This window comes from Magnolia sinica, chromosome 6 (genome assembly GCF_029962835.1).
Source record: "Magnolia sinica isolate HGM2019 chromosome 6, MsV1, whole genome shotgun sequence".
NCBI lineage: Eukaryota > Viridiplantae > Streptophyta > Magnoliopsida > Magnoliales > Magnoliaceae > Magnolia > Magnolia sinica.
This window is the reverse complement of record NC_080578.1, coordinates 91,353,730-91,378,480: the sequence shown is the minus strand read 5'-3', so window position 1 is coordinate 91,378,480 and position 24,751 is coordinate 91,353,730. Positions and strand designations below refer to the sequence as shown.

The following is a 24,751-nucleotide window of genomic DNA, read 5'->3' as shown; positions in this document are numbered from 1 at the left end:
GAAAGAACAGAGAGGGAGAGAGAGAGAGGAGGAGGAGGAGGAGGCCGCAGCCGCAGTCGCAGCAGGACCGCAGCCACAGCCGCAGCAGGGCCGTAGCAGGCCGAGAAGAGGAAGAAGAAGAAGAAGAAGAAGAAGAAGAGAGAGAAGAAGAAGAGGAAAAGAAAGGAAAAAGGTTAGGGTTTTTTTATTTATTTTCTTTTTTTTTTTTCCAAGGCCCGTAACAGCCGTTACGGGTCAGTAACGGCCGTTACGCCCGTTGGCTGACAAAGGGCCCTCATCTCTTGGCATAGGGTCTCTTGAATCCAACCCCTTGCAGATTACCTCCATTAAGTTGAATGGTGACAACTATCTTCAATGGGCACAATCTGTAAAAGTATTTTTAGGAGCCCGTGACAAGTGGTCGTATATTTTGGATGGTTCCCCAAGCTCTACAGATGTTACCTACAAGTCTTGGACAAAGGAGAATTATCAAGTTATTGCATGGTTGTTGAATAGCATGGATTCCTCGATTAGCCACTCAGTGATGTTTTTATCCTCGGCTAAAGGCATTTGGGATACGCTTCATGATATGTTCTCAGAGTCTCAGAATTTTTCACAGGTATTCCAGCTTATTCAAAAAATTGGTCGGTTTCAACAAAACTCCAGATCCTTAAAAGACTACTATTCGATGCTTCGGAGTATGTGGGATGAATTGGATATGTATCAGCCTCTTCCTTCCAAATGTAAAGAGGATCATGAACATGCTCATAAGCAATGGGATGATACTCGTATCATGCAGTTCCTAGCTGGGTTGAATTCCGATTATCTTCATGATCGAGATCAGGTTGTTATGCAGGATCTTCTTCCCCCATTGACGACAGTCTATGCCATGTGTCAGCGTGCTATGGTCTCTACTCTTCCTTCTCATTCATTTGTGCCACCCGAGTGTTCAGCACATCTTGCTAGTGATCAGTCCTCCCGGGTACCATCCTTGAGCTCAGGGTGCATTTCTGGTTTTGGTGGTCATGGTAGAGGCCGCGAGGGAGATCGCAGTCGCAGCGACCGTAGTCTTCGTGGTCGTGGTGGACGTGGACGAGGACGTGATGGTTCCCGCATTTGTTCACATTGCGGTGGAACTAATCACACTATTGATTATTGCTGGCAGCTACATGGTCGTCCTACGTATGCCGCTGCTTCTGTTGCTTCCACTGTTGCTTCTGAGACAGTCTTCCACCCCGACAGCTGAGCAGTCTACTTCAAGGGAGTCTCTTATAATTTCTCGGGCGGCATATGATGCCCTTATGCGGCTTTACATTCGGGATATTCCTGAGCCTTCTCACGCAGCTTCGGCCCAGTCAGGTACTGCCTTTCTTGCGTCATCCTCTCCTACCTCCTGGGTCATCGACTCTGGAGCTTCCTCCCATATGACTGGTAAGTTGCAATTCTTTTCTTCTTATTCTTCTTCTTCTCCCACTCAGTATGTCACAGTCGCAGATGGAACCCAATCTCCCATCTCTGGGATTGGTTCCATCCCTCTCTTCTTCCTTGTCTTTGTCCTCCGTATTGCATGTGCCTCGTTTTCCATTAAACTTATTGTCTGTTAGCTCTCTTACTAAATCACTCAATTGTTCAATCACCTTCTTTCCTTCTTATTGTTTGTTTCAGGACCTACAGACAAAGAGAGTGATTGGTGGGGGGCATGAGCGAGGAGGCGTTTATCTTCTCGATGATACACCTGTTGCCGCTTCTAGTACCCTTTCTCTAGATCAAGAGTCCATGACTCGGTGGCATTGCCGCTTAGGCCACCCATCCATTGCTAGATTGAGACTTGTTTCCCTCCTTACCTGTCACTAAACCATTATGCTGTGATATTTGTGAATTGTCTAAACATCATCGCGCTACGTTTCCTCCTAGCTCTTCTGGGAGGAAATCTCAACCTTTTCTTCTGGTTCACTCGGATGTTTGGGGACCAGCTCCGGTTACCTCGACTTTTGGATTTAGATATTTTGTTACCTTTATTGATGATTATTCCCGCATGACTTGGATTTATCTTTTGAAATCTAAAAGTGAAGTGTTTGATGCATTTAAAGTGTTTTATCATGAAGTGTGCACTCAATTTCATTGTTCCATCAAATCCCTCCATTCTAATAATGGGGGAGAATACATGTCTACTGCCTTTCTGTCCTTCTTGCAGGAACGTGGTATTTTATCTAGGACGTCATGTGCTCGCACTCCTCAACAAAATGGTATTGCAGAACGAAAAAATCGTCATCTTCTTGAAGTTGCTCGCACCCTTCTCCTTGGTATGCATGCTCTTTTAACTGCTACTTTTCTTATTAATCGTATACCCTCACGTATTCTGTCTTATAAATCTTCATTTACTATATTGTATCCTTATGATAATCCATTTCCTCTACCACCTAAAGTTTTTGGTTGTACATGCTTTGTTCAAATTTTGGATGGGAGTAATGATAAACTTAGTCCCAGGGCGATTAAATGTGTCTTTATAGAGTATACTCGAAGTCAGAAAGGTTATAAGTGCTTTGACCCATTGACTCGCAAGAAATATGTCTCTGCCGATGTCACCTTCTTTGAGGATCTATCTTTTTTCTCCTCTCCAGGCCGATTCATCTGTGATCCTCTTGCGCGTCAGGGGGAGTGACTCTTATCCTCTTTCCACTAGTGATCATGGGAAAACTCATTTCCCCTCTATTCAGCATCCTGTTGGTGATATGGGTGAGCTTAAGCCTCTGCGGGTGTATCAGCGTCGAGATAAATCTTCACAAGCTCAGCCATCTACCCTTCCGCTTACTTTGGATGTTGGTTCAGGTGACTCTCCTAACTCGAGTTTAGATCTTCTCATTGCCTTGCGCAAAGGGTCACGATCTTGTACTCAACACCCCATTAGTAATTTCGTTTCATATGATCATCTTTCACCTTCTTTTCAGTCGTTTGCAGCTTCCCTTTCATCACAGACTATTCTTAGATCTCTCTCACATGCTCTTCAGAGTCCTGATTGAACAAAGGTGATGATGGAAGAAATGTCTGCTCTTGAGAAGAATCATACCTGGGATCTTATGCCACTTCCTGTAGGCCACAAGCCTGTTGGCTGTCGATGGGTTTATACAATCAAGTTTCTTCCAGATGGCTCAATTGATCGCTATAAAGCCCGTCTTATTGCTAAAGGTTACACCCAGACTCATGGTGTAGATTACTTCGAGACATTTTCTCTAGTGGCTAAGCTTAATTCAATTCGTGTTGTGCTCTCCTTGGCCGTTAATTTATCATGGCCCTTGTTTCAGCTTGATGTTAAGAATGCATTTCTCCATAAGGATCTTACAGAGGAAGTTTACATGCATCAACCTCCTGGCTTTGTTGCTTCTCACAACCCTGCACTTGTATGTCGGTTGAAGAAGGCTCTTTATGGACTCAAACAATCTCCACGTGCATGGTTCGAAAATTTTAGTTAGGCTCTCTTGGAGTTTGGCTTTGCTCGTAGTCATGCTGATCATTCTCTCTTTATATGTCGTCGATCGACGGGCATCATGGTTCTCATTGTCTATGTGGATGATAATGTTTTGTCCGGTAGTGATTCTGCTGGAATGAGGAAGGTCAAAGATTTTTTGAAGACCAAGTTTGAAATCAAGGATCTTGGTCCTCTTCGCTACTTCCTCGGAATTGAAGTTGCTCGCTCATCATCCAAATTGGTCTTGTCACAACGAAAATATGCGCTCGATCTTCTCATGGAGACCGGCATGTTAGGATGCAAGCCTGCTACCACTCCCATGGATACTTCACAGAAGTTTCGACCAGATGATGGTACTCTCCTTACTGATCCCGAGATGTCTCGACGACTTGTAGGCCGACTTATTTACCTGACTATTACTCACCCAGATCTCTCATTTGCAGTGGAGGTTGTTAGCCAATTCATGCAAGCTCCCTGTACTTCTCATCTCACGGCTGTCTACCGCATACTTCGGTATTTAAAATCAGCCCCGGGTCTTGGCCTCTACTTTCAGTTGCATGGTCATCTTCATCTTTCTGGCTATTCCGATGCTGATTGTGCAGGTAGTACTTTTGATCGCCGCTCTACATCCGGCTTCTGTACCTTCCTAGGTGGCAATCTTATAACCTGGAAGAGCAAAAAGCAGCCAGTTGTTGCCCGGTCCTCGGCTGAAGCTGAATATCGTGCTATGGCTCATGCGACATGTGAACTTGTGTGGCTTCGCAATCTTCTTGAAGAACTTGGCTATCCTCCTTCGGGTCCTATTCCTCTTCACTGTGACAATCAAGCGGCCATCCATATTGCTCGTAACCCAGTTTTCCACGAGCGAACCAAGCATATTGAGGTTGACTGTCACTTTATTCGGGAGAAAGTCGCTTCTAAGGAAATTGTCACTCCTTTTGTTCGATCTGAGGATCAACTTGCCGATGTTCTTACAAAGTCCTTGAGTCGAGATGCTCTTCATCATGTTCGTGACAAGTTGGGCATGATCAACATCTATGCTCCAACTTGAGGGGGAGTATAGAGAATGCTAATGTATTGTATTTATTGTGTGTCCTTTTAGTGTAAGTGCATGTGCACACTTCCCTATTCCCCTGCAGTGTACTATATGCTTTATCATAATAAAATATTATGTGTTAGGGCAAGCAAGCCCAACACATCATCTCTCCCAAACTCTCCTCCTCCTCTCTCAATATTCTCATCTCTTCTTCACATTATCCTCATCAAATCCTTCTCTACTAAACCTACTATGTATGCATTCTTTTTGCGATTTTTTATACTCAAATATGCAATTATATGTATTTTAGCATCTCTCAAAGTTTCACTGAAAATTCCACCGTTTTCCCCATGTTTCCCCAATGTTTTCCCACATTTCTGGTTATCAGCGATATCAATATTGTTTCCGTATTCCTGGCCAGCGAAACTTGCAGCGATACCGATATTTTGAACATTGCATCTGATACACAAGTTGCAGGGGGTAATGCACTTGCATATAATCAAGTGCCTAAGTTGGTTGGAGAAGAGAAGCAGACCTTTCTGTACTTTTGAAACCTTTAAATGGTTGAAGGAACCATTGGCATGGACTGCCCAATAGCTTGAGGCATGTTGACAAGGATTGCAACAGCACAAGGGGCAAATGCTGGAAACATGGCAACAACTATGATTTGATGCAGAGGTTGTAGCTGTAGATGTCAGCAGTTTCTGGATCATAGCCAACACATCTATCTTCATGGCGTATCTCTATGATAAGCAACCACCATTGATGCAAACTAGGTCAGGAGAAGAGCTGAAGAGCATTCAATTTCAGTGCCAGGTCATGAAATCATGTCGGTAGAGAATACTAGATCCTAAGGCATTGTTTGGACACATGAAGTCTGCTAGGACAATCTTGTAGCACATGATCAAGTCACATTCAAGTACAAGTGACTAATGCAGGCCACCAAATGCAAAAACATAACGAAGCAAACTATGGTCCGAGTTTGGCTGTGGAGAACAAGTCATGATGCAACAACAGACCATATGAGCTCCGAAGATGCTGTCCTGAATAGTGTAGTATGCGAAGTTGTTCTACACTCATAAATTCCATGAAGTATGAGACCATGCATACCACACTAAATCTGGGAGGAAATGTGACATGCAACAATGCAAGGAAATAACCTTTTACGCAAATCAATTTCGATTCTGAGCCAGAAGGCATGGACCTCAGATTTAAGGGTTATCTATTCTTGAACCAGAGGACATACCAAAATGCCAAAGTGACTTGTGAGAGCCAGATGGTGCAAGTTACAAAAGTTAGACACAACATGTCATTAATGAGAGTGCTAGTGCCTGTAAGTTCAAGCTCTATAATTATCATTTATTTACAAGAATGATAACATGGAACTCCAAAAACTTTGAGCAAAGAGAACTATAAGGTTGAGCAAATTAAAGAAAAGGGGGGAATAATATACGTGACCTATGTGTGTGAGAGAAATACTCACACACAACTGGCTGTACGCCCAACTAGTTCGCTTAATTTAGGGATAAAGAAATGTTAACAAATGTTCAAAGAGGAGTTATTTCACATCACTTTGGAAAAGGGGCCGGCAGCTCGTGCGAGCTCCACAGTGGTGTTAATGTGAAATCCACCCCGACCATTAGGTGCGTCATGCCATGTTAGACCAGGGCCCGAAAATCAGCCCCGTCCGTGGTTAAGTGGACAATGTGATTGGAAACAATGTACGGGAAAAGCTTACCCTTCAAACTGCTTCCCTTGGTGTGGCCTATTTGAATCACATAGGGGCCTAAATTTTGGATTTCACATACTCATCACGATGGAACCTATAAAAATCAAGGGTGGACATCTCTCTCCCAACTGTCTCCCTTGGTGTGGCCCACCTGAATCACACGATGGGCTGACTTTTTTGCTCTAGGCCTAGCATGGGATTGCGCATCTAATGATTGAAGTGGATCTCCACATACAAATCATCGTGGGCTCTGTCAATAATCAAGGGAGGGCATCCGTCTCCCACCTATTCCAGAAAAAGTGATATATTCCCAAAAGGAGTTCACAAGTCCAACCGGTTGGACCACAAGCTACAGTCCACCCATATGATAACTTCCAAAGTATTAAGCGCATATGACATCTAGCCCTTTCAACAGGTTAGCCCCACCATGATTATAGTCTAGTGCAATGGTCAGTAGCATCTACACATCAAGTGGTCTACAACATATAAAACAATGTTCAAACATTCATAAATAGTGAAACACAGAAACACAAGTTCAATCCACTCAATGAGTGATTGTTGCGTAGTTTTCCAAAAGGTGATGCTCATGATTGGCCAACCTATTAGACGGGTTGGATTTCATATACACATGAAAGGTTGGAAGTTATCTACTGGTTGGACCTTAACCAATAGTCCATCCTGTTGGACCTAAGAATTTCTCAGACGCGGATTTCCTACGAAAGGCTTTCGCGAGAAGTTCCTGCGTTGGAAACCTAAGTGGGGCCCACCGTGATGTTTGTGAGAAATCTACTCCGTCCATCCATTTTGTGAGCTCATTTTAGGATATGAGACCAAAAGTGAGCAGGATCCAATACTCAAGTGGGTCATACTAAAGGAAAAGGTGGTTAGGGAAATTCCTACTGTTGAAACCTCCTTGGGGTCTATAGTGATGTTTACATGCCATCCATACCGTCCATAACATTGTTTCTACTGGGATGAATTGAAAACACAAGTATTAGCATGATTCAAAACTTCTTTGGCCCCACTAATATTTTGACCGTGGATGTTTAATCGTCATGTTTTCGGCCCACTTGAGTATTGGATCCAGCTCATTTTTGGCCTCATGTCCTAATATGAACTCACAAAATGGATGGATGGGGTGGATTTCTCACAAACATCACAGTGGGCCCCACTTAGGTTTCCAGCATATGAACTTCCTGCAAAAGGCTTTCACAGGAAATCTGCATCCGACCTTCTCATTAAAATGAAAAAAAAAATTAAAAATAAAAAATAAAAAATAAAAAAAGAAGAAGGAATTTTACCATATGCCTGCCCTTGATTTTTTACAGGGGCCGACTGCAATGTGTATGTAAGATGCATTCCAACCATTAGATGTGTAATCCCATGTTGGGACCAGAGCCAAAACAGTAGGCTTACCCATGATTCAAGCAGGCCACACCTAGGGAAACATTTGGAAGAGAGACGTCCATCCTTGATTTTTACAAGGCCCACTGACGATTATACGAAATCCACTCCAATCATTAGATGCCAAACTAAAAGTTAGGCTTGGGGCCCAAGAGTTAGGCCCATCTGTGATTCAAGGATGCCAAACCAAGGGAAACAATTTGGCAAGTGATCTTTTTCTTGTACGCTATTTCCAATCATGTGGTCCACCTGAATCATGGATAGGGCTGATTTTCGGGCCTTGGGTATAACACAAGGTGATGCACATAATGATCAGGGTAGATTTAACATTAACACTACGGTAGGGCCCACCCAAGCCACGGACCCCTTTTCCAAAGCAAAACCTTAAATGACTCCCCTCCCAACATTTATTAACATAATTAATCCCTAAATTAGGTGAACTATTTGTAGTGTGTGAGCATCTCTCTCTCTCTCTCTCTCTCTCTCTCTCTCTCTCTCTCACACACACACACACATATATAGGGAAATGGTACTATGAGGTTGAGCTGTGTGGGCCCCACCGTGATGTGCGTCAAACATCCACCCCATTAGTTAGATGCACCATTCCGTGGTGGGCCACGAGCTTAAAAATCAGTCAATCCATTACTTGGGTGGGTCACACCGCATATAACAGTTGAGAGGGGTTACCCTCCCATTAAAACATTCATAATCATTTATTGGGCCCACCGAGATGTGGTTCATAAATCCAGCCCATTCATTGTGTGTGTCCCACTTGGATGAGGGGTCAAACTAAGTTTCATCAACATCCAAAACTCAGGTGGGCCCAACCAAGTGCTTGTATATGTTTTAGGCATGCCTTCCCATAGTTTTAGATGGTATGGCCCACCTGAGTTTCGTATACGGCTGATTTTTGGAATATCCCATAACCTAAAGGGGACCCATCAAATGCAGTGTTGATGTTCGACACATCACGGTGGGGCCCACATAGCTCGACCTCATGGGAAGTCGACCTCATAGTACCATTTCCCATACATAATAGGGACATCAGAGGACCTACTTGGGTGTACTAGAGACAGAGGCGACCACCCACATCAGCGCAGCTCTCTTTATTTATGGGAGATGAGTTCCAGATGGGCGCCGCCAGGCCATTTTGAAGACCCCACATGCACTGGACATGCATCAAGAAGATCCCACTTAAGGATGATGCATATGGGCAGCTTAGGAGACAGTATTAGTCGTAGGATTTTTATTTCGTGTCAATCCAACCATTGGATCTTGCTGATCAAGTCATCGGGCCACCAAATCTTCCATACCTAAGCCCCTTGGACCCTGATCTTGTTTCATTTATGTTTTTTATTATTTTTATGATTTATTTGATGGTAAGTGTTTTAGTTTGCTTATTTTGGATGATGAGCCATATCACTTAAGTGACTGGCATATTTGTAAATTTTTTGAAGTTTTAATATAAAAGCAAAGGAAGGTGGACGTCCAACCCTAATGGGAGCTTGAGAGAAGAAAGAAAAAAGGCATTGTGTTGAAAGGATATTTTCCTCTTTATTTTTAGGGTTTATGAGAAACCCTCACTTCCAATTGAATTGTAGAAGGGTAGAGACTTGCTTGGTGGTGGATTCCTCCAAGGTGCTCTCTTCCTCTTTCTCTTCTCCAACAAGGTACTTCACTTCTTCTTTTTTCTTTTTCCCTTTTCTCTTACATACATATCTTCTAAACCCATCAAAACTCAACCCAATCCACCTCCTTTTTCTTTTCCCCTACCCGTCCATAAGTGGACACGCACATGAGTCCGTATAGGCTACCACATGTGGGGCCCCTTTTAGTACATTCCCCCCTTGATTCCCCTCCAAATCCTACCTAATCCCTAGATCCCTTGATCCCAAAAAATTTTCCAGATATCAATCCCTAAATCCCTAAATCCTAACATCTTTTTTTAAAAAAAAAATCCTTTTTTCCAAACCTGATTTTATTGGCGTCATTGTCTTTTCACGTGGTTGTTGCACTACCCACGCTAGACTGGAAGTCCCTACTTCCAAGTGGGCCACTCTTGTAATATTTTATATTTTCGTGCACTGCGTATGTGATAGCCTAGGCACTTTGTGTTACAAATCTGAATTTTTTGAATCTATTAATATGTTTGGTTTTACATGTTGAATGCTAAAATTAATGCGTTATTGATCTCACATCTTGCATCCTAGGTTAGTTTCAATCGTCTTACATCAATATAGCCCATTCTTCGAGCTCTATCCCCTCAGGAACGAGAGTCGGGGAAACAAACGGGCCAAGGAATGATCAGGATTGAGAGGTTGCACTTCAAAGGTATGTCTATCTATCAATCTCTCTATGGAGTCTGACTCACTGGAAAAGGGAGGGCACCATACGAGTTCAATCCCGCCTTGTTATCTCAGACATTTCTCTATTTATGGTAGGGGATGGCAATACCCTTCTCTCGTTCCCCTCTGCCTGATTGGAGTCGAGCGCATTCCTTAGAAGTTATTTGATTTGGATAGGAACTTCGAATTTGGCATTTACTTTACGAGACGAGTTGTCGCTGTGAAGTCGACATTCCGTAGACTTCACGCCGATGGTTGTTCAATCTCAAAACCCGCGCATTTGTATGGTCTGGAGAGGCTTGTTTAGTGCTAAGAAAGAGAAAGCATTATTGCTATATGAAATGAAGCAATGGCTAGAACACTAAGATCAACCACTTGGAGAACACAGAGCCTTTCTTTCTCGGTCGCTTGTATGATAGGGGCTTAACATATATATATATATATATACACACGCGCGCGCGCGCGTGCGCAAACATCCCTCCCTCTCAAACACACACACGTGTGTGTGTGTGTGTGTGTGTGTGTTTGAAGGTTGACGGAAATATTATCAAAGGCTTGTAGTCGAAGTAATGTAGGAAAAGAACACAAGGGGAGAAAAAAAGAGAGACCAACCAACAAGCACCCAACGAATTAACACTTAACACAATAAATAGCCCAATCCAAGATGGAATCAACAATTACGCCTAGAGACTTAGAATTGTTCCAGAAGAATCTTCAATATCTTTCGCCCCCATAAAGCCCACCACACTACCAGCAAGAGTTGGGCAGAATCCGACCCGATCTGAACCGAACCAAAGGCCTAGATCAGTGCGGATCGAGTAGGACCACTCAAATTCGATCGTACATCAAATCGAGTTTGGATCGTGGTCAATCCGGACCGATCCGATTCGAAATCCGATCCGAATGGATCCGATCCAAACCGATCCGACCCGATCCGGTCGGGTCCTATATATAAGTTTTTTACATATATTTTTTTACTTTTTACTACCCATCTCTCTACCCATCCCGAACCGAACGAACCCTAACCCCTCTTTCTCTACCCGAAGGAGGCGCCGCACCCACCCATCTCTCCTCCTTTCTCTCCCTCTTTCTCTCCCGATTTCCCTCCTCTCCTTCTTTCTCTCCTCCTTTCTCTCCTTCTTTCTCTCCCGGTTTCCCACATGTCCTTCTTTCTCTCCTCCTTTCTCTCCCTCTCTCTCCCTAGACTCAACTCGATCCAACTCCATTCGGTTTCCCAAACTGAGTCAGACTCGATTCGGGTCAGGCCAACAAGGATTCGAATCAGATCGAGTCAGCCCTGCTAGATTCGGTCCCGGATCAGATCGAGTTCGAGTCAGGTTCTTGAAAAATCAGATCAAGTCGAGTTGGACTCGATCCGTTCCGACTCGACTCAATGCCCACCTCTACTGCCAACAGCATCATCAGCCATCTCTCCCTTCCAACCTTTCCATCATGGCCTCCGTGCCATGCCCAGAAGAGATTTCTAACTAAGGATGGCATGACCCACTGCACCTCCAAGTAAGACAATGCAATCCCAAACCTTACTAGAGAAGGAGCAAAAGATGAAAAGATATCAATAGTTTCGTCATCGTGGCAACACAAACAACACAATCGGAATGACCACGGATCTTTTTTTAAGATGGTCTATCATTAGCACTGTCCACCTACCCACTAGCCACGTGAAGGCTGCCACTTTAGATGGCACCCCATAAGACCAAAAGTGATCAAACGTAACTTTCTTGGGATGGGATTTCAAGGGGGCGAACAAGATTATAAAATGATTTGACTAAAAAGACACCCGAAGATTGCACTTTCCAAACCCAGGCATCCGCCTCATCCAAAGGGAAAACTAACTATATCAGACCCAAAAGATCACCGAGCTCCTCCGCCTCAACATCCATCAAGTTCCTTCTACATTTAGGGTCCTGGCAAACTTGGGACCCCACCCAAGAATAGAAATCCACCATACGCAGGCCGACAGCCAGCACCACCCACGATAAGTTCAGAAAATCAAGATGAAGAGGAGATTCCCCACACTATGGATCCTTCCAAAACCTTATATTAGAACCATTTCCCAAGCCGAATGAGATTCCTTTATAAAATTCCTCTCCAATATGCATCACTGCTTTCCAAACATGAGAAGCTCTATACGTTGAGGACTTCTTGGTTTCCCACCCTCTTCCTGAAGACCATACTTAGTCGCTATGATCTCCCGACAAAAACCACATTGTTCCGTTCCAAACCGCCAAAGCCATTTACCCAAGAGAGCAAGATTCATTGTGTGAAGGTCCAGCAAACCAACACCACCTTGAGAAATGGGCTTACACACCTCCTCCCAACTGAGAAGGTGAAATTTGGAACCATCTGCATTCTTGTTCCCAAGAAAGTCCCTCCGTATCTTATCTAGTCTCAAGCGAACTGACTGAAGGCATTTAAAAAGTGACACAGCAGCAATACCTAATTACACACGGAAATCTCAAAGTAGCAATACCTAATTACATGCGGACATGGACACACAGACCAACACAGACATACAAAAACATACGCATCTCAAAGTAGCAATACTTAATTACACACAGAGAGACAAACACAAACATACAAAAACACATGCGCACGCACATACGAGCATCTCTAGCTAGCTAGTGCATGTGAGCTCTCAAGTCCAACTGGTTGGGCTATAAGTTATGGTCCACCCAGCCAATAACTTCCAATCTTTAATGTGTGTGTGACATCCAACCTGTCCAATACGTTGCCCTTATCATCAGGATCACCTTGTAAAAAAATAAAAATAAAATCCTACTCATCGAGTGCACCTCACTTCTTTTCTTTTTTTCTTTTTTGCTATTTATTAATGATTATAAATTGTTTTATATGGTGTGGCCCACCTGATAAGTAGATAGGGATGATTTCTGCATTAGATGATCCTCATGGTGGGACCAGCCTATTGGAAGGTTTGGATGCCACATGCACTAAATAGGCTTGATGTTATCCGCTGATTGGACCGTACTTTGGGGTCCAACCAGTTGGACTTGAGACCTAATATGCACGTGCACGCACGCACACGCACGCGCGCGCACACACACACACACACACGTGTGTGCAAGCAAACACTAGCATCTCAAAGTAGCAATACCTAACTACAAATAACAATAACAAATGGAACAGAAACTTCCTCTTAAATGCTTGCTCAGGTGGATGAAGATTGTCTACTTATACATGCAGAAATAACAATTTTACTCACAATGTAAGCGCTACAACGGCAGCCGGCACATTTAACAGGAACATCTTGAAATAGTCAACAGTCAAGTCACTGTAAACCTGTACAAAGAAAAGCAAAGGACCAATGATTAATTTGGAGCCATCTGCAATTCACGCACAGGTATCCACAACACCAGCTGACTCCGCTAAAAATAAGTCTCAAATATGAACACCGATGTCCAATTTTACATCCATATGATATGATCATAGTGCAACGAATTTTCGAAACACGATGTTACCAACTTCTTTAAGATTGTCCATCTCATACAATACACAAGCCTACATAACATTGGACTAGTGTTATCATACAACCATGAGATTTCTCAACAAAAGATGCAACAGGTTGTAAAAGAATACTCTAACACATTACATTATCACTCCAAAAAAAAAAGTAATTGGTCTGTAAAAAACAAAGACAAGAAATACCTTTTTACTGCGGAGACTGCATCGTGGACCTTCTTGTACAATGTCACTCCCTTCTTGCTAGAAGATGACAACCAGGAGTGAAAATAATAATACATAGGCCAAAAACACAATTCAGAATGCGAAATTTTAGAGTGTAGAATATGTAGCTGTAATAATTGAGGTTGACAGAATATATAGACCTATGACTCAGAACTGACCAATCAATAATAACAAAAATTAAGGACTATTCAAATTAAAGGAACATGCACAAATAGCCAGCATCAAGGTGCATTGAAGTAAGGTTTCTTATTTTCTATTTTTTTATGGAAGGTACTAAGCTTCCACATGAAAACATCTCCATATTTAAGAAAACAAGTGCAGATTTGATACATAAGCAGAAGCCCGATAAGAAATAAATTATCCAAATCAATTAGGTACAGTTAAGTTTTCTCTGGAAGCATTAAGTTCTCAGACAGCACAAACAAACCTGCTTTTTTCCTACCATTAGTATAATGATTAAATACGAAGATGATAACTTAAGATTCTAAAGGTGAAGGGTAGTGAGTTTTAAACAGACAGAAATTTAGTTATCAGAGTTGGCACTACGGGTTGTAGAAGTCCTACAACAATCAAGGTATTCAAACATGGTTGCAGAAAGGCCGTTACGTAACCATAACGGTGGTAACCATTACGCATTATGGGGCCATTATGGAAAACATGCCCCATAAAGGTCCGTTACGAGGCTGAAACAGGTTTTTTCCCAAAAAAAAAAAGACTGTAATGGCCATTACAGCCCATATCGTGACGGTAACAGTGGTGGCCGTCCATTACCGTTATGGAATACCTTGACAACAATTACAGGTTGATCATTTCTTGGCTGGCTTCTGGGTTAATGTCATGCCAATGCATCCAGTTGCTAGTTATATTTTCATTTATATGGTGGATGGCCTCAAGAACAGGACTGAATGCATCAAGAGAAAAACTTTGATACTCTAGCCGAGTGTAATGGATGATAGGCACGCACTCAGAAATCTCACATGTAGCGTATGTGCAACTCAAACTAAACCACGCAGATAATGAGTCCCAGCTTAGAAGGTATATATATCAACAGTTATACTGAAATGATACCTTTACTTGATGATTTGTCGATATCTAATACATGGTCAGCATGAAAATAGTCAAAGGTTCAAATTTTGTGAATGATTTTTCATGAATCAGAGATTAAAATCATCCACTTAGAATACTTTAGGTTTATAACCTACTCTCATGGTCTCATGGCTCTGATTGGAGAAACAAACCTTGATGAAAAGAAGGCACATCGATGGAAGGAAAAAAAAAAAAAAACCTTGATGATTGTAGATAAGAAAATGCATAAAATAAGAGTTGGATGGACCCAATCACGAAAGATTGAGTCATCTAGCTACATGACTCAAATTAGTATGTTTTGGTTCTCTCACCATTAGAAATCAAAGCACATGAGATTCAGATTGGACATGTTTTTAGCTGGCTTCCCCATAAGAGATAGCACTAACACAGCTCAACATGGATTATATATACAAGTACAAGTATTGCCCTAGGGTATTTGCTACGGCTCAATGGAATAAATTGGGAAACCACAGATGCTGGATCACTAACTAATGTTGGAATGGACTTCAATTCATTGAGAACTTTTCCCCCTCTCTTTTATCTAACAGTTATTTGCCTAGTTTAGTTTGATTGGCAAGTTCTTTTTTTCAATTGTGTTTGTTTTTTCTTTCCTTAATCTATATTGAATGTAAGCAAGTAGCTAGGGGCCTTTTTTTTTTTTTTCCACACCATTAGTTTTTGGAGAATCCTAAACTTTGGATTTTCAAAGGACTTGAAAAAGGATTTGGAACAAAGATACATGCATTCAGGCAATTTGCAGGTGTCTGGCTGCTTAGCAACCAATGGTTGAGAATTTACCTGATTAGCCCTATCAATGTGTACATTTTAGCCTCTCCATAAGGGTATTTTTGTCATTTTAAAAGGTTGATGTGACCAGCCCGTACACCTTTCCTACATGTTGACCACACCTAAACCAAAGCGAGGATTGCTAGAATATGTCCAATGGTCCAAATCATTTAAAAAGACGGGTCTCACATTAGGTGGAGTATTTGCAAAACATTAAATCTTTTTTATTGGGATATTTTATCCCCTTTCATCATTTGACTCTTTTCCTTTGAATTTGGACAATCTTCATAACCTTTCAATAATCAAAGGGTAGAAATACTTTGATGTGAGAGCTATTTTGGGTATTCCCCCACCCACAATTAGGACCATCATATAGATGGTTTTGGTCATTGAAAAAGGGCTCGACCTGGATCCAATGGCTGATGTCCCAACATATCTTACAAGGTGTCAAACTCTACTAGAGTATGAGATAACTCCCCTCTTGCAATATCTCCTCTAATCCTCTCTCCACGTGTTGCAAACCACTTCCTCTCTCTACATGCATTGAATGTGCCACACCACTAGCATATCCTAGTTGCTATCAGGAAAGAGAGAGTGATGGGTGCAAACCTTTAGTCTCAGCTTCAACTGGTCAAATTCGGCATCCGTCAAGATTGGATTTCCAGATGCGTAAGCCATCGAAGCTTCCAGAAACTTTTGTTCTTCTGAACCTGGTCATGAGCAATCATGAAAATTTTCAACTTGGAGCAATTATAAACCATGCAAAAGCAAAATTCCATATGAGCCATTGAAGGATTCAACTTTAAAGTAAATATTAACAGCCTGTTTGGATGTACCACTGAATCGCAGGTGGAATGGCAATTTGCAATGAACCATGGGCAGCTCGGAAACTGAAACCACAATATGCAAGGTTTTGTTTCTGCCTTTCTCCACCCGAAATCCAGATTATACGTATTTCAGCTCCCACCTGAACCACATCAACAGTGGATTTGGCCAGAAAAGCATCCCACACCATGTGCATGGGACATCCAAACATACCCTAGGATACTGTATAACGGTAAGAGACAATCCGTACTTAGCATGACAACACTGCTTCCTTCCCACATCAGTTCTTCCTTGAGATTATCAAATTCCTCATTAGACATGATTGCTTTCCCATCATAATAGAATGACTGGGGTACAAAAAACAAATGATCAGCACTAACTTCGGACGCTGTAGTCAAATACAAGCATTTCAAGCACCAGAAAACAGAGTCTCTTGTTACTGGGAAAAGGGGGGGGGGGGGGGGGGTGGTCCCTGTTGCGTTCATAGTCAAATATAAACTTAGAAAAGTGAAGAGAATCGGATATAATACCTGTAGTGCTTGAAGAAACTCCTGCTCCATCTCTCCTATTGACTTCTTCTGTTCCTTCTTATCTAAGCTGCAATATTGCAAGATTCTGCCGTCAACAACCTCGTCTTCTGTGACCTGGCCTGAATAAGAACTCGACAAGTCATTCGACCATCATGCTTCTATATCTTCATGATCTAAAAATTGTCTTCATACCAAGTTGACTCGCCAATGTCCTAGACAAAACAAATTGGGGGCCTGATTCAAAAGAGAGGTAGGGTGTGGCCCAAATTGGACAAGTCTCTTGGAACTCGTTTCAACTCAGCAAAGTTCCTCCGTGACATGTCCATATCGAATGAGTATCACAGTGTGAATTGTCAACATTAAACTTCATACTGGAATCATGAAATATTAAAGTTTTGGACCAACTCCGTGCAACTCATCCAGAGACATGGTTAGGACTCGGTACCAAGTCAGTCACTAAAACCACAATTTTAACACTGTATGCTATTGCGCTACAATAAAATGTAGACAGGCCTTCTATCACACCATTCACCGAAGGAAAAGAAAACATTTCTGAAGCGAGGAATCATAGAGTCTAATGCATCAGAATATGTCTTGCACGGCAAAAACAAATGGCAATTGTCAACTTAAGCTGGCTATGGACACAAATATTAAATCAAATTGTGAAAGAAAAAAAAAAACCTAGTTGAGGAAGCATTTTGATGCCCAACTGAATTGAATTTCAACAATTCCATTCAATAGAAACAAGTAAATAACCAACGTGGGGCTAAACCCACTCTGTTCATAATAAGAAGCTAGCCCCCCCAAATTGAAAGTACTATCATTCCAAGTTCAACATGAAATGCACGGAATCACAATTAGGGGTTTCATTGTCATTGTGAATAATTGACACGACCCTCTTTTTTTTTCCTTTCAGAAAATTTAATTGACACCACCCAATGAATAAATCGAAATTCAGTTCAACTAAGCACCCAAACACACCCCAAATGACCAAACTGTAATCATCTTACTTAGTATTCATGTCGAGAGACTGGGTTCCGAATTGCAATCAATTTATTCTCAAGTTAGACTTGAAAGAAATATATTTCCAATTCAAGGGCACTTCACTACAAATGCTACTAGAGGTAATTGCAATTTGGTCATCTCCACTCTATTGAACTAATCGGTGTCAACCATGGTTAAAAGATTCGGTGATTCATCGACTCATTTGGCCTAGAGTCGAGTTGCAACTTGCCCAAGTTGGGGGTGACTCAGTGGGGAGACTCGTGCATCAAAGCAGATTGGATACCACCAATCTGAGTCGACTCGTCCAAGACGTAGTCTTCAAACAATGGTGCCAACCAATTCAATATTGCATAGCCTAAAGTCAGCAATAGAGTTGGGCACGGGACAACTCGACTCGGCAGACTCAACTTGTTCAAACCCAACTCGATCCGATCCGAGTGGGTGAGTCGATCTAAACCGAGTATACTTCACCCAATCCGAACTCAAACCGAGTCGAGTTCGGGTCATCCAGTAACTCAACTCGACCCGAAATCCGACTCGGTACTGACTCAACTCGATTCAAAACTCGAATCGACTCAGGTTTTTTTTTGTTTTTGGGGGGTGAGAGAGAAAAAATCTAAATCTAATCTAACCTACCTGCCGCACCCGACCCAACTTGGTGCTGACTCAACCTAACTCGATCCCTGTGACTGGGTCAAACTCGGTCCAGGTTAGTCTAGGTGATGTAGGACGTGTCATAGATACATTCCTAGCATGGTTGGACCAAAGGAAGGTGGACTATAAATTGATCGTAACTTTTGATCCGGGTATCTTTACTGCGCACCAGACCGAGTATCATGAACCGAAGCAATGCGAGAACTCGAGGACGAGTTCTTTTGAAGTGGAGGAGACTGATGTAGAGCGGGCCGCAAACACTTTCATGTCCAAGATGAATAAGAGAAGGCCCGATCAGAGACAGAAATCATCAAACCGTCAAAACCATAAAACAAGCATATCTCGCAAACCGGAATGAGTTACTCGACGTACCATATATGATTTTGGGGTAGGACGAGCTACTTTAGCCAACCAACCCGGCTATGCCGGGTTGCCCACGTCGAATTTGCGAGATTCCATCCTATTGACGGTGAAATTCCATGTTTAGTTCCGTTTTTACTATAAATAGTAAGTTTTAGTTTGATTATAACTCTTCATTCGTTGGGCTTTAGGAGTTGTGTCCAACATGAAAAGTGCTTAGAATAATTAGGAGAATAACGTGGTTAAGCCACATACGAAACTTACTATAAAAAGTAAATTTACTATTTATAGTAAGTTGCGAATTTCTAGGAGTTTTAGTTTTAGTTTGCTTATGATTTCTTTCTTATTGGTTGGTATCCCTATTTAAAGGGTTGTGAACTCGTTTTTATTAATTCATCAATCAATTTCGAATTTATTAGAATTTATTTCTATTTTCTGCTTTCTTTCCTCGTGGATTCGAGAAGTCTCTGTGAGGAGTCCAGAGAAGTTCCGTGGATTCGGAATAGTTATCCTCTTGAGGAAGACGGTGCTCGACCTCACGTCCTCCCCTGCGTCACTAGGCCAGACCCAGACTCAGATCAGGTCAGGCATGCCGGACTCGGTACCGAGTCGGGTCGAGTTCAGGTCAAGTCTATTTCAAAACCGGATCGGGTCGGGTCAGCCCTAACTCGGTCCGACTTGACTCGATACCTAGCTCTAGTCAACAAGGTGGTCTCGCTTACTGGACAATCTATTTCAAATAGGGTTGGACTTGTGGACCTTTTAATGTGAAGGGGAAAATCCTATGCCAAATTCCCCCATCTACCATTTTATCGCCATACAAATGCATCTTTTGAAACAAGGTAAAATCTTTTGTTGGTGTACAAAATGGGCCCTCCCTTGCAAAAAAGTGTGTCATTAATGGACATTCTTGGGAATTTTAAACCTTGGGGGATGCCGAGATACTTAACAAGGTTTAGGAAAGTGTTGTGACCATACAATTACTGCTATGCAATCATGTTGGTCTGAACCAAAAAACAGGGAAGTTGAAAAATAGGAAGCATCAGGCCAATGTGCAAGTAACGGCTTCTTTTAATGAAGAACATCGTTGTGTAACATAACATAAGGCCGTGATCTAGTACAAATTCTCTATAACTTATTACAGTGCAAATTTATATGCCGAGACTAGTCATGGGAGGGTCCACTATGAATCACACATGGCCCAATATCGCCTTGATCGGATTATCTTTTTTTTTTTTGTGGAACATTGACCAGATGACAACCATTATAATAATTAGTGACCTCCAAAATGGAAGACTGTTTCTTCCTCCTGTCAACCATCTTGTGGGTACTCATGACTATGATTCTCCAACCATGGCTATTTCTGATTCACAAGCAATCCATGGTGGATTCCTCCTATCCAACGGCCTTTGTTGATTAGTGTTTTGAATAGCGCCCATAGCGAAGCTACGACACTACATAGAGTTAGAAAATAGCATAAATCCCCTGTAGCATAAGCGTTAGCAAATAGCGCAAATGCCCTATGGCATACTCCATAGGGATTGTAGCGTATGCATAACGCATGTAGCATACGGATAGTGTATGTGGCGTCGTAACGTACTCATGGCATATGTAGCGTAAGCTACGTTTTTATTTTTATAAATGATAATTGTATTGCATACTTACTTAATACTCTCAACTTGTGGATATTAATTTATTCTCATACTTGTGACTTTTGGTTTCAATTAGACATTATTAATTAAAGTGGTTTGCCTAGAAAGCTATTAATGTGATAATGATTTGATTTGGTTTTATATATATGGATTGGCTTTTGATAAATGATAATTAATAACTTATTTGAACATGCTGATACTTAAAAAATGAATCATGTTTTAAGCATTTTTTTTTACAATTTATCATATTTTTTAAATTAAAAAATAGATGATGCTACAAAGGGCTGAACGCTAAGCAACACGCTACCACTATTTAAAACACTAGTCGACCATAGGTGGACCCACGTGACCCCACATTGATAGGAATTTGTGGTAATAAGAATTCATACTGGATTTTCGATTAAAAAAAGAACCATACTGGATCGTAGCTCCGATAACATAATGCCATTATATTTAGTAGAATTATTTGGTACTATGTCAAGAGTATGATGCTCCATACACATGCACATAGAAATTGTAAGTAAGCACGGCATACATTTACCTCAATTAAACCACCCAAATAGTGGGACCGGTCAAGATGGGGCATAGTGCTCAAATCAGATCCAATACTCATTAGATGATTCTGATCTCTGATTAAGGACATCTGTTGATTGAATTTGGACCGTAGACTATTTCAACTTAACCGTCCATTTGATCTTGACCAATCAATATGTAGGATCACATCCAATGAATTTTTTTGCGATATGCACATCCACGTGGGCCCTAATTTTTGAAGGGTTTCTTTCAAGATTCTTATATACCATGTGTATAATTTATGTGCGCATGCGTACGGAGTATCACACTCCTCCAGAGGCAACTATTCCAAAATTACCCCTAGGCCCTATCTGAACGGAAGGATGGAAGAAGAGTGCTATGACTACTGCAGTAAATAGGAATATAGCCGTTGGATTGGGGGTGCATTTCAATGATCCAAACCGTTTATATGATGGGCCTCATAGTGGATTCGGATACCCAAAAATAATAATAATAATAATAATAATCTCATATTCAAATATTTCAACCATTTGATCACTTAACTCTTTTAAATGGAATATGGACCGTCTCCTCGATCGGTGTTTGTGGGCCATGATCGAAAGCTTAGCATATTCCAATCTTGAAGATTCCCTAAGCAACAATCATCAGCTATATACCCCATCTGATTAACGGCTTGGATCATGGAACACGACCCGAGATCCAACTCTAACGTGATCCTGCAACAATACGCCGCGAAGTACAGTAGCAAGAACAAAATGTCCTCTCTCTAACAGCCGTTATATGAGAGGCGTTTCTACGACAGTTCCCGTTATGACGGGCGTATGACAACCTGAGTACTGACCTTGTTGTTCAGCGGCCTTTTGAGGGAGTAGAGAGAGCCTACGACGGACCGAGAAGCAGTGGCTGACACGACGGATGGGGGGTCTGATAGGAGAAGAGGAGGAAGAGATGGAGGGTTTGGATAGAGAGGATGGAGAGAGAGAGCGCGTACGGAGAGTGATAGATGGAGGGAGTGAAAGCCCTAATTCTGCTACCATTTTCGTTGGTGGGAGTAAGGAGCGGTTGAGGAAGAGAGCTTTGGGTAGCTGCGTTTGGGTCTGGTACGAGTCGGTAGTAAGGTAGTGGCTGGTGCATCATCGAGGGAGGGAGAGGAAGCGAGGAAGATAAGGGAGGGAGAAACGTGTGGAGGGAAAGCGAAAACATCTTGTCCGCTTGGGTAGAAAGGTACGGCTGTGGTACGCTCGAGATGGCCCCTATCTGCCGTCTGTACTGTACGAGGCTGGAGCTGATTAATCGCGCTGTATGGAGATGGGACGTTGGTGGCGAATATAACGTAGCTGGCACGTGGACGATCCGAGGGGGAAACGGATTGGCTACTCCCCCTGACACCAGCCAATGGCTGGTGGTCAGTGCTCCGTGGGCCCCACCATGATGTATGTGTTTCATCCATTCCGTTCATCCATTTTTTACAGATCATTTTAGGCTTGATCCCAAAAATCAGAGTGATATAAATCTCAGGTGGATCACACCACATTAAAAAAAATATTGATTGGATATCCACCATTAAAATCCTCCTAAGGCCCACTGTACTGTTTATTTGACATCCAATCTGTTGATTAGATCACAAAGGCCCAGATTAAGGGAAAAAATAAAAATCAGGGTGATCCTAAAACTTTTATGGCCCCCAAAATGTTTTTAATATTCGACCCTCATTCAACATTGTTTCCTGTAATGTGGTCCAATTGAGATTGATATTTAACTCATTTTTGGTTTCACACATTAAAATTATCTCTAAAAATAGATGGACGGCATGGATGAAACAAATACATCATGGTAGGGCCCACGGAGCACCGACCATCAGCCATTGGCGGGTGTCGGGGGAGTAGGCAATCCGTTTCTGACGCGATTTGCCTGTGCCCGGTAGCGGATTGGCTGGTGTACCACACAGAAGGTATATAGCTGATGTATTGACATCAGCAAGTTCTGTGGGTCTCATCATAAGGTATGTGCTATATCCAAACCGTCCATCCATTTAACGAACTCTTATTAATGCTCTAGAAGAAAACTTATACAGATCTAACTATCGAGTGGACCACACTACTTTTGTGGGGGATTGAAGGTCTACCATTGAAACCCTTTTGGGAGTCACAGAAGTTTTGAATCAATATGAAATTTGCTTTTCTTCTTCGTCTAGGTCTCTGTGACCTTATGAACAGATTGGATGGAAAATAAACGTTATTGTGAGCCCTATGAATTTTTTAACAGGGAAAATCATTATCTCCGCTGCTATTTGTGGTGTGATCCATTTAATGTTTGGATATGATTCGTTTTTTGAATAGTAATCTAAAATGATCTCTAAAAATGGATGAACGGTGTGGATATATTTAATACATCATTGTGGGGCCCATGTAACTTTGATCTCCTTTGAACCGTTTTTGCATCTCGGAGCTCGAGGAGCCTCAGCGTTGGAAACGGATTGGCGTCTCCCCCTGCCACCAGCCAATGGCTGGTGTTCGGTGCTCTGTGGGCCCCACCATGATGTTTGTGTTTCATCCATGCTGTCCATCTAATTTTCTAGATCATTTTATGATATTAGACCAACAATGAGTTATATCCCAATCTCAAGTGGACCACATTACAGGAAACAGTGCGGAATGAATTTCGACCATTAAATTTTTTTGGGGGGCTATAAAAGTTTTGGACTGATATTTGTTTTTACCCTTCATCTAGATATGTATTACCTAATCAACCGATTGGATGTCATATAAACAGTACAGTGGGCCTTAGGACGATTTTAATGGTGGATATCCAATCAATGTTGTTTTCCTGTGGTGTGGTCCACCTGAGATTTATATTCCTCTCATTTTTGTTATCGAGGCCTAGAATGATCTTTAAAAATGGATGAACGTAATGGAGAAAACACATACATCATGGTGAGGCCCACAGAACACCGACCACCAGCCACGGAGCTGGTGGCGGGGGAGTAGCCAATCCGTTCACGTTAGTGTTCATCTTCCCACGACATGTACGGAAACGAATTGGCTACTCCCCTGCCACCAGCCCTGTGGCTGGTGGTCGGTGCTCTGTGGGCCTCACCATGATGTATGTATTTCGTCCATGCCGTTCATCCATTTTTACATATCATTTTAGTTCTTGATACCAAAAATTAGAGGGATATAAGACTCAAGTGGACCACACCACAGGAAAACAATAGTAATTGGATATCCACCATTAAAATCCTCCGAAGGGCCACTGTACTGTTTATTTGACATCCAATTTGTTGATTAGGTCATACAGACCCAGATGAAGGGAAAAAACAAATATCAACTTGATCCAAAACTTTTATGGCCCCCAAAACTTTTTAAATAGTCGACGTTCATTCAATACACGCTTCCTGTAATGTGGTCCATTTGAGATTGGGATATACCTCATTTTTTCTATCATATCATAAAATGGACTAGGAAAATCGATGGACGGCGTAGATGAAACACATACATCATGGTGGGTCCCACACAGCACTGACCACCAGCCATTGGCTGTTGGCAGGGGGAGTAGCCAATCCGTTCCCAACATGTACCTACAGCAGCTATATAGCTGGTGTGTGGTACACCAACCAATCCGCTACCCCTATGCTCGG

The 24,751-nt window shown here is 42.1% G+C and overlaps 2 protein-coding genes across 2 annotated transcripts in view; one reads left to right on the top strand and one right to left on the bottom strand.

Moving 5' to 3' along the window:
* LOC131249062 (PGR5-like protein 1B, chloroplastic) overlaps positions 1-22,308 on the bottom strand; it is a 59,428-nt gene extending 37,120 nt beyond the window's left edge. The window contains exons 1-6 of the mRNA XM_058249627.1: positions 21,956-22,308; positions 16,910-17,028; positions 16,630-16,726; positions 16,164-16,264; positions 13,644-13,700; positions 13,201-13,277 (exon numbers count right to left, since the gene is read on the bottom strand). Of these exons, the coding sequence (XP_058105610.1) occupies positions 13,201-13,277; positions 13,644-13,700; positions 16,164-16,264; positions 16,630-16,726; positions 16,910-17,028; positions 21,956-22,151 (647 nt within the window). The 5' untranslated portion in view covers positions 22,152-22,308. The remainder of the gene's footprint in view (positions 1-13,200; positions 13,278-13,643; positions 13,701-16,163; positions 16,265-16,629; positions 16,727-16,909; positions 17,029-21,955) is intronic.
* On the top strand, positions 965-2,027 carry LOC131249063 (uncharacterized). Its single transcript, XM_058249628.1, has 2 exons — positions 965-1,410; positions 1,645-2,027. Exons 1-2 carry the CDS (start codon positions 1,005-1,007, stop codon positions 1,680-1,682), a joined length of 444 nt encoding a protein of 147 aa, XP_058105611.1. The 5' UTR covers positions 965-1,004; the 3' UTR covers positions 1,683-2,027.
* Positions 22,309-24,751: the final 2,443 nt, after the last annotated feature.

Bases quoted from the DNA above. Each gene is read 5' to 3' on its own strand.
- LOC131249063 (XM_058249628.1), top strand. From the start codon at position 1,005: ATGGTAGAGGCCGCGAGGGAGATCGCAGTCGCAGCGACCGTAGTCTTC. The intron at 1,411-1,644 runs GTAAGTTGCAAT...TGTTTGTTTCAG, and splicing joins AGCTTCCTCCCATATGACTG to GACCTACAGACAAAGAGAGT.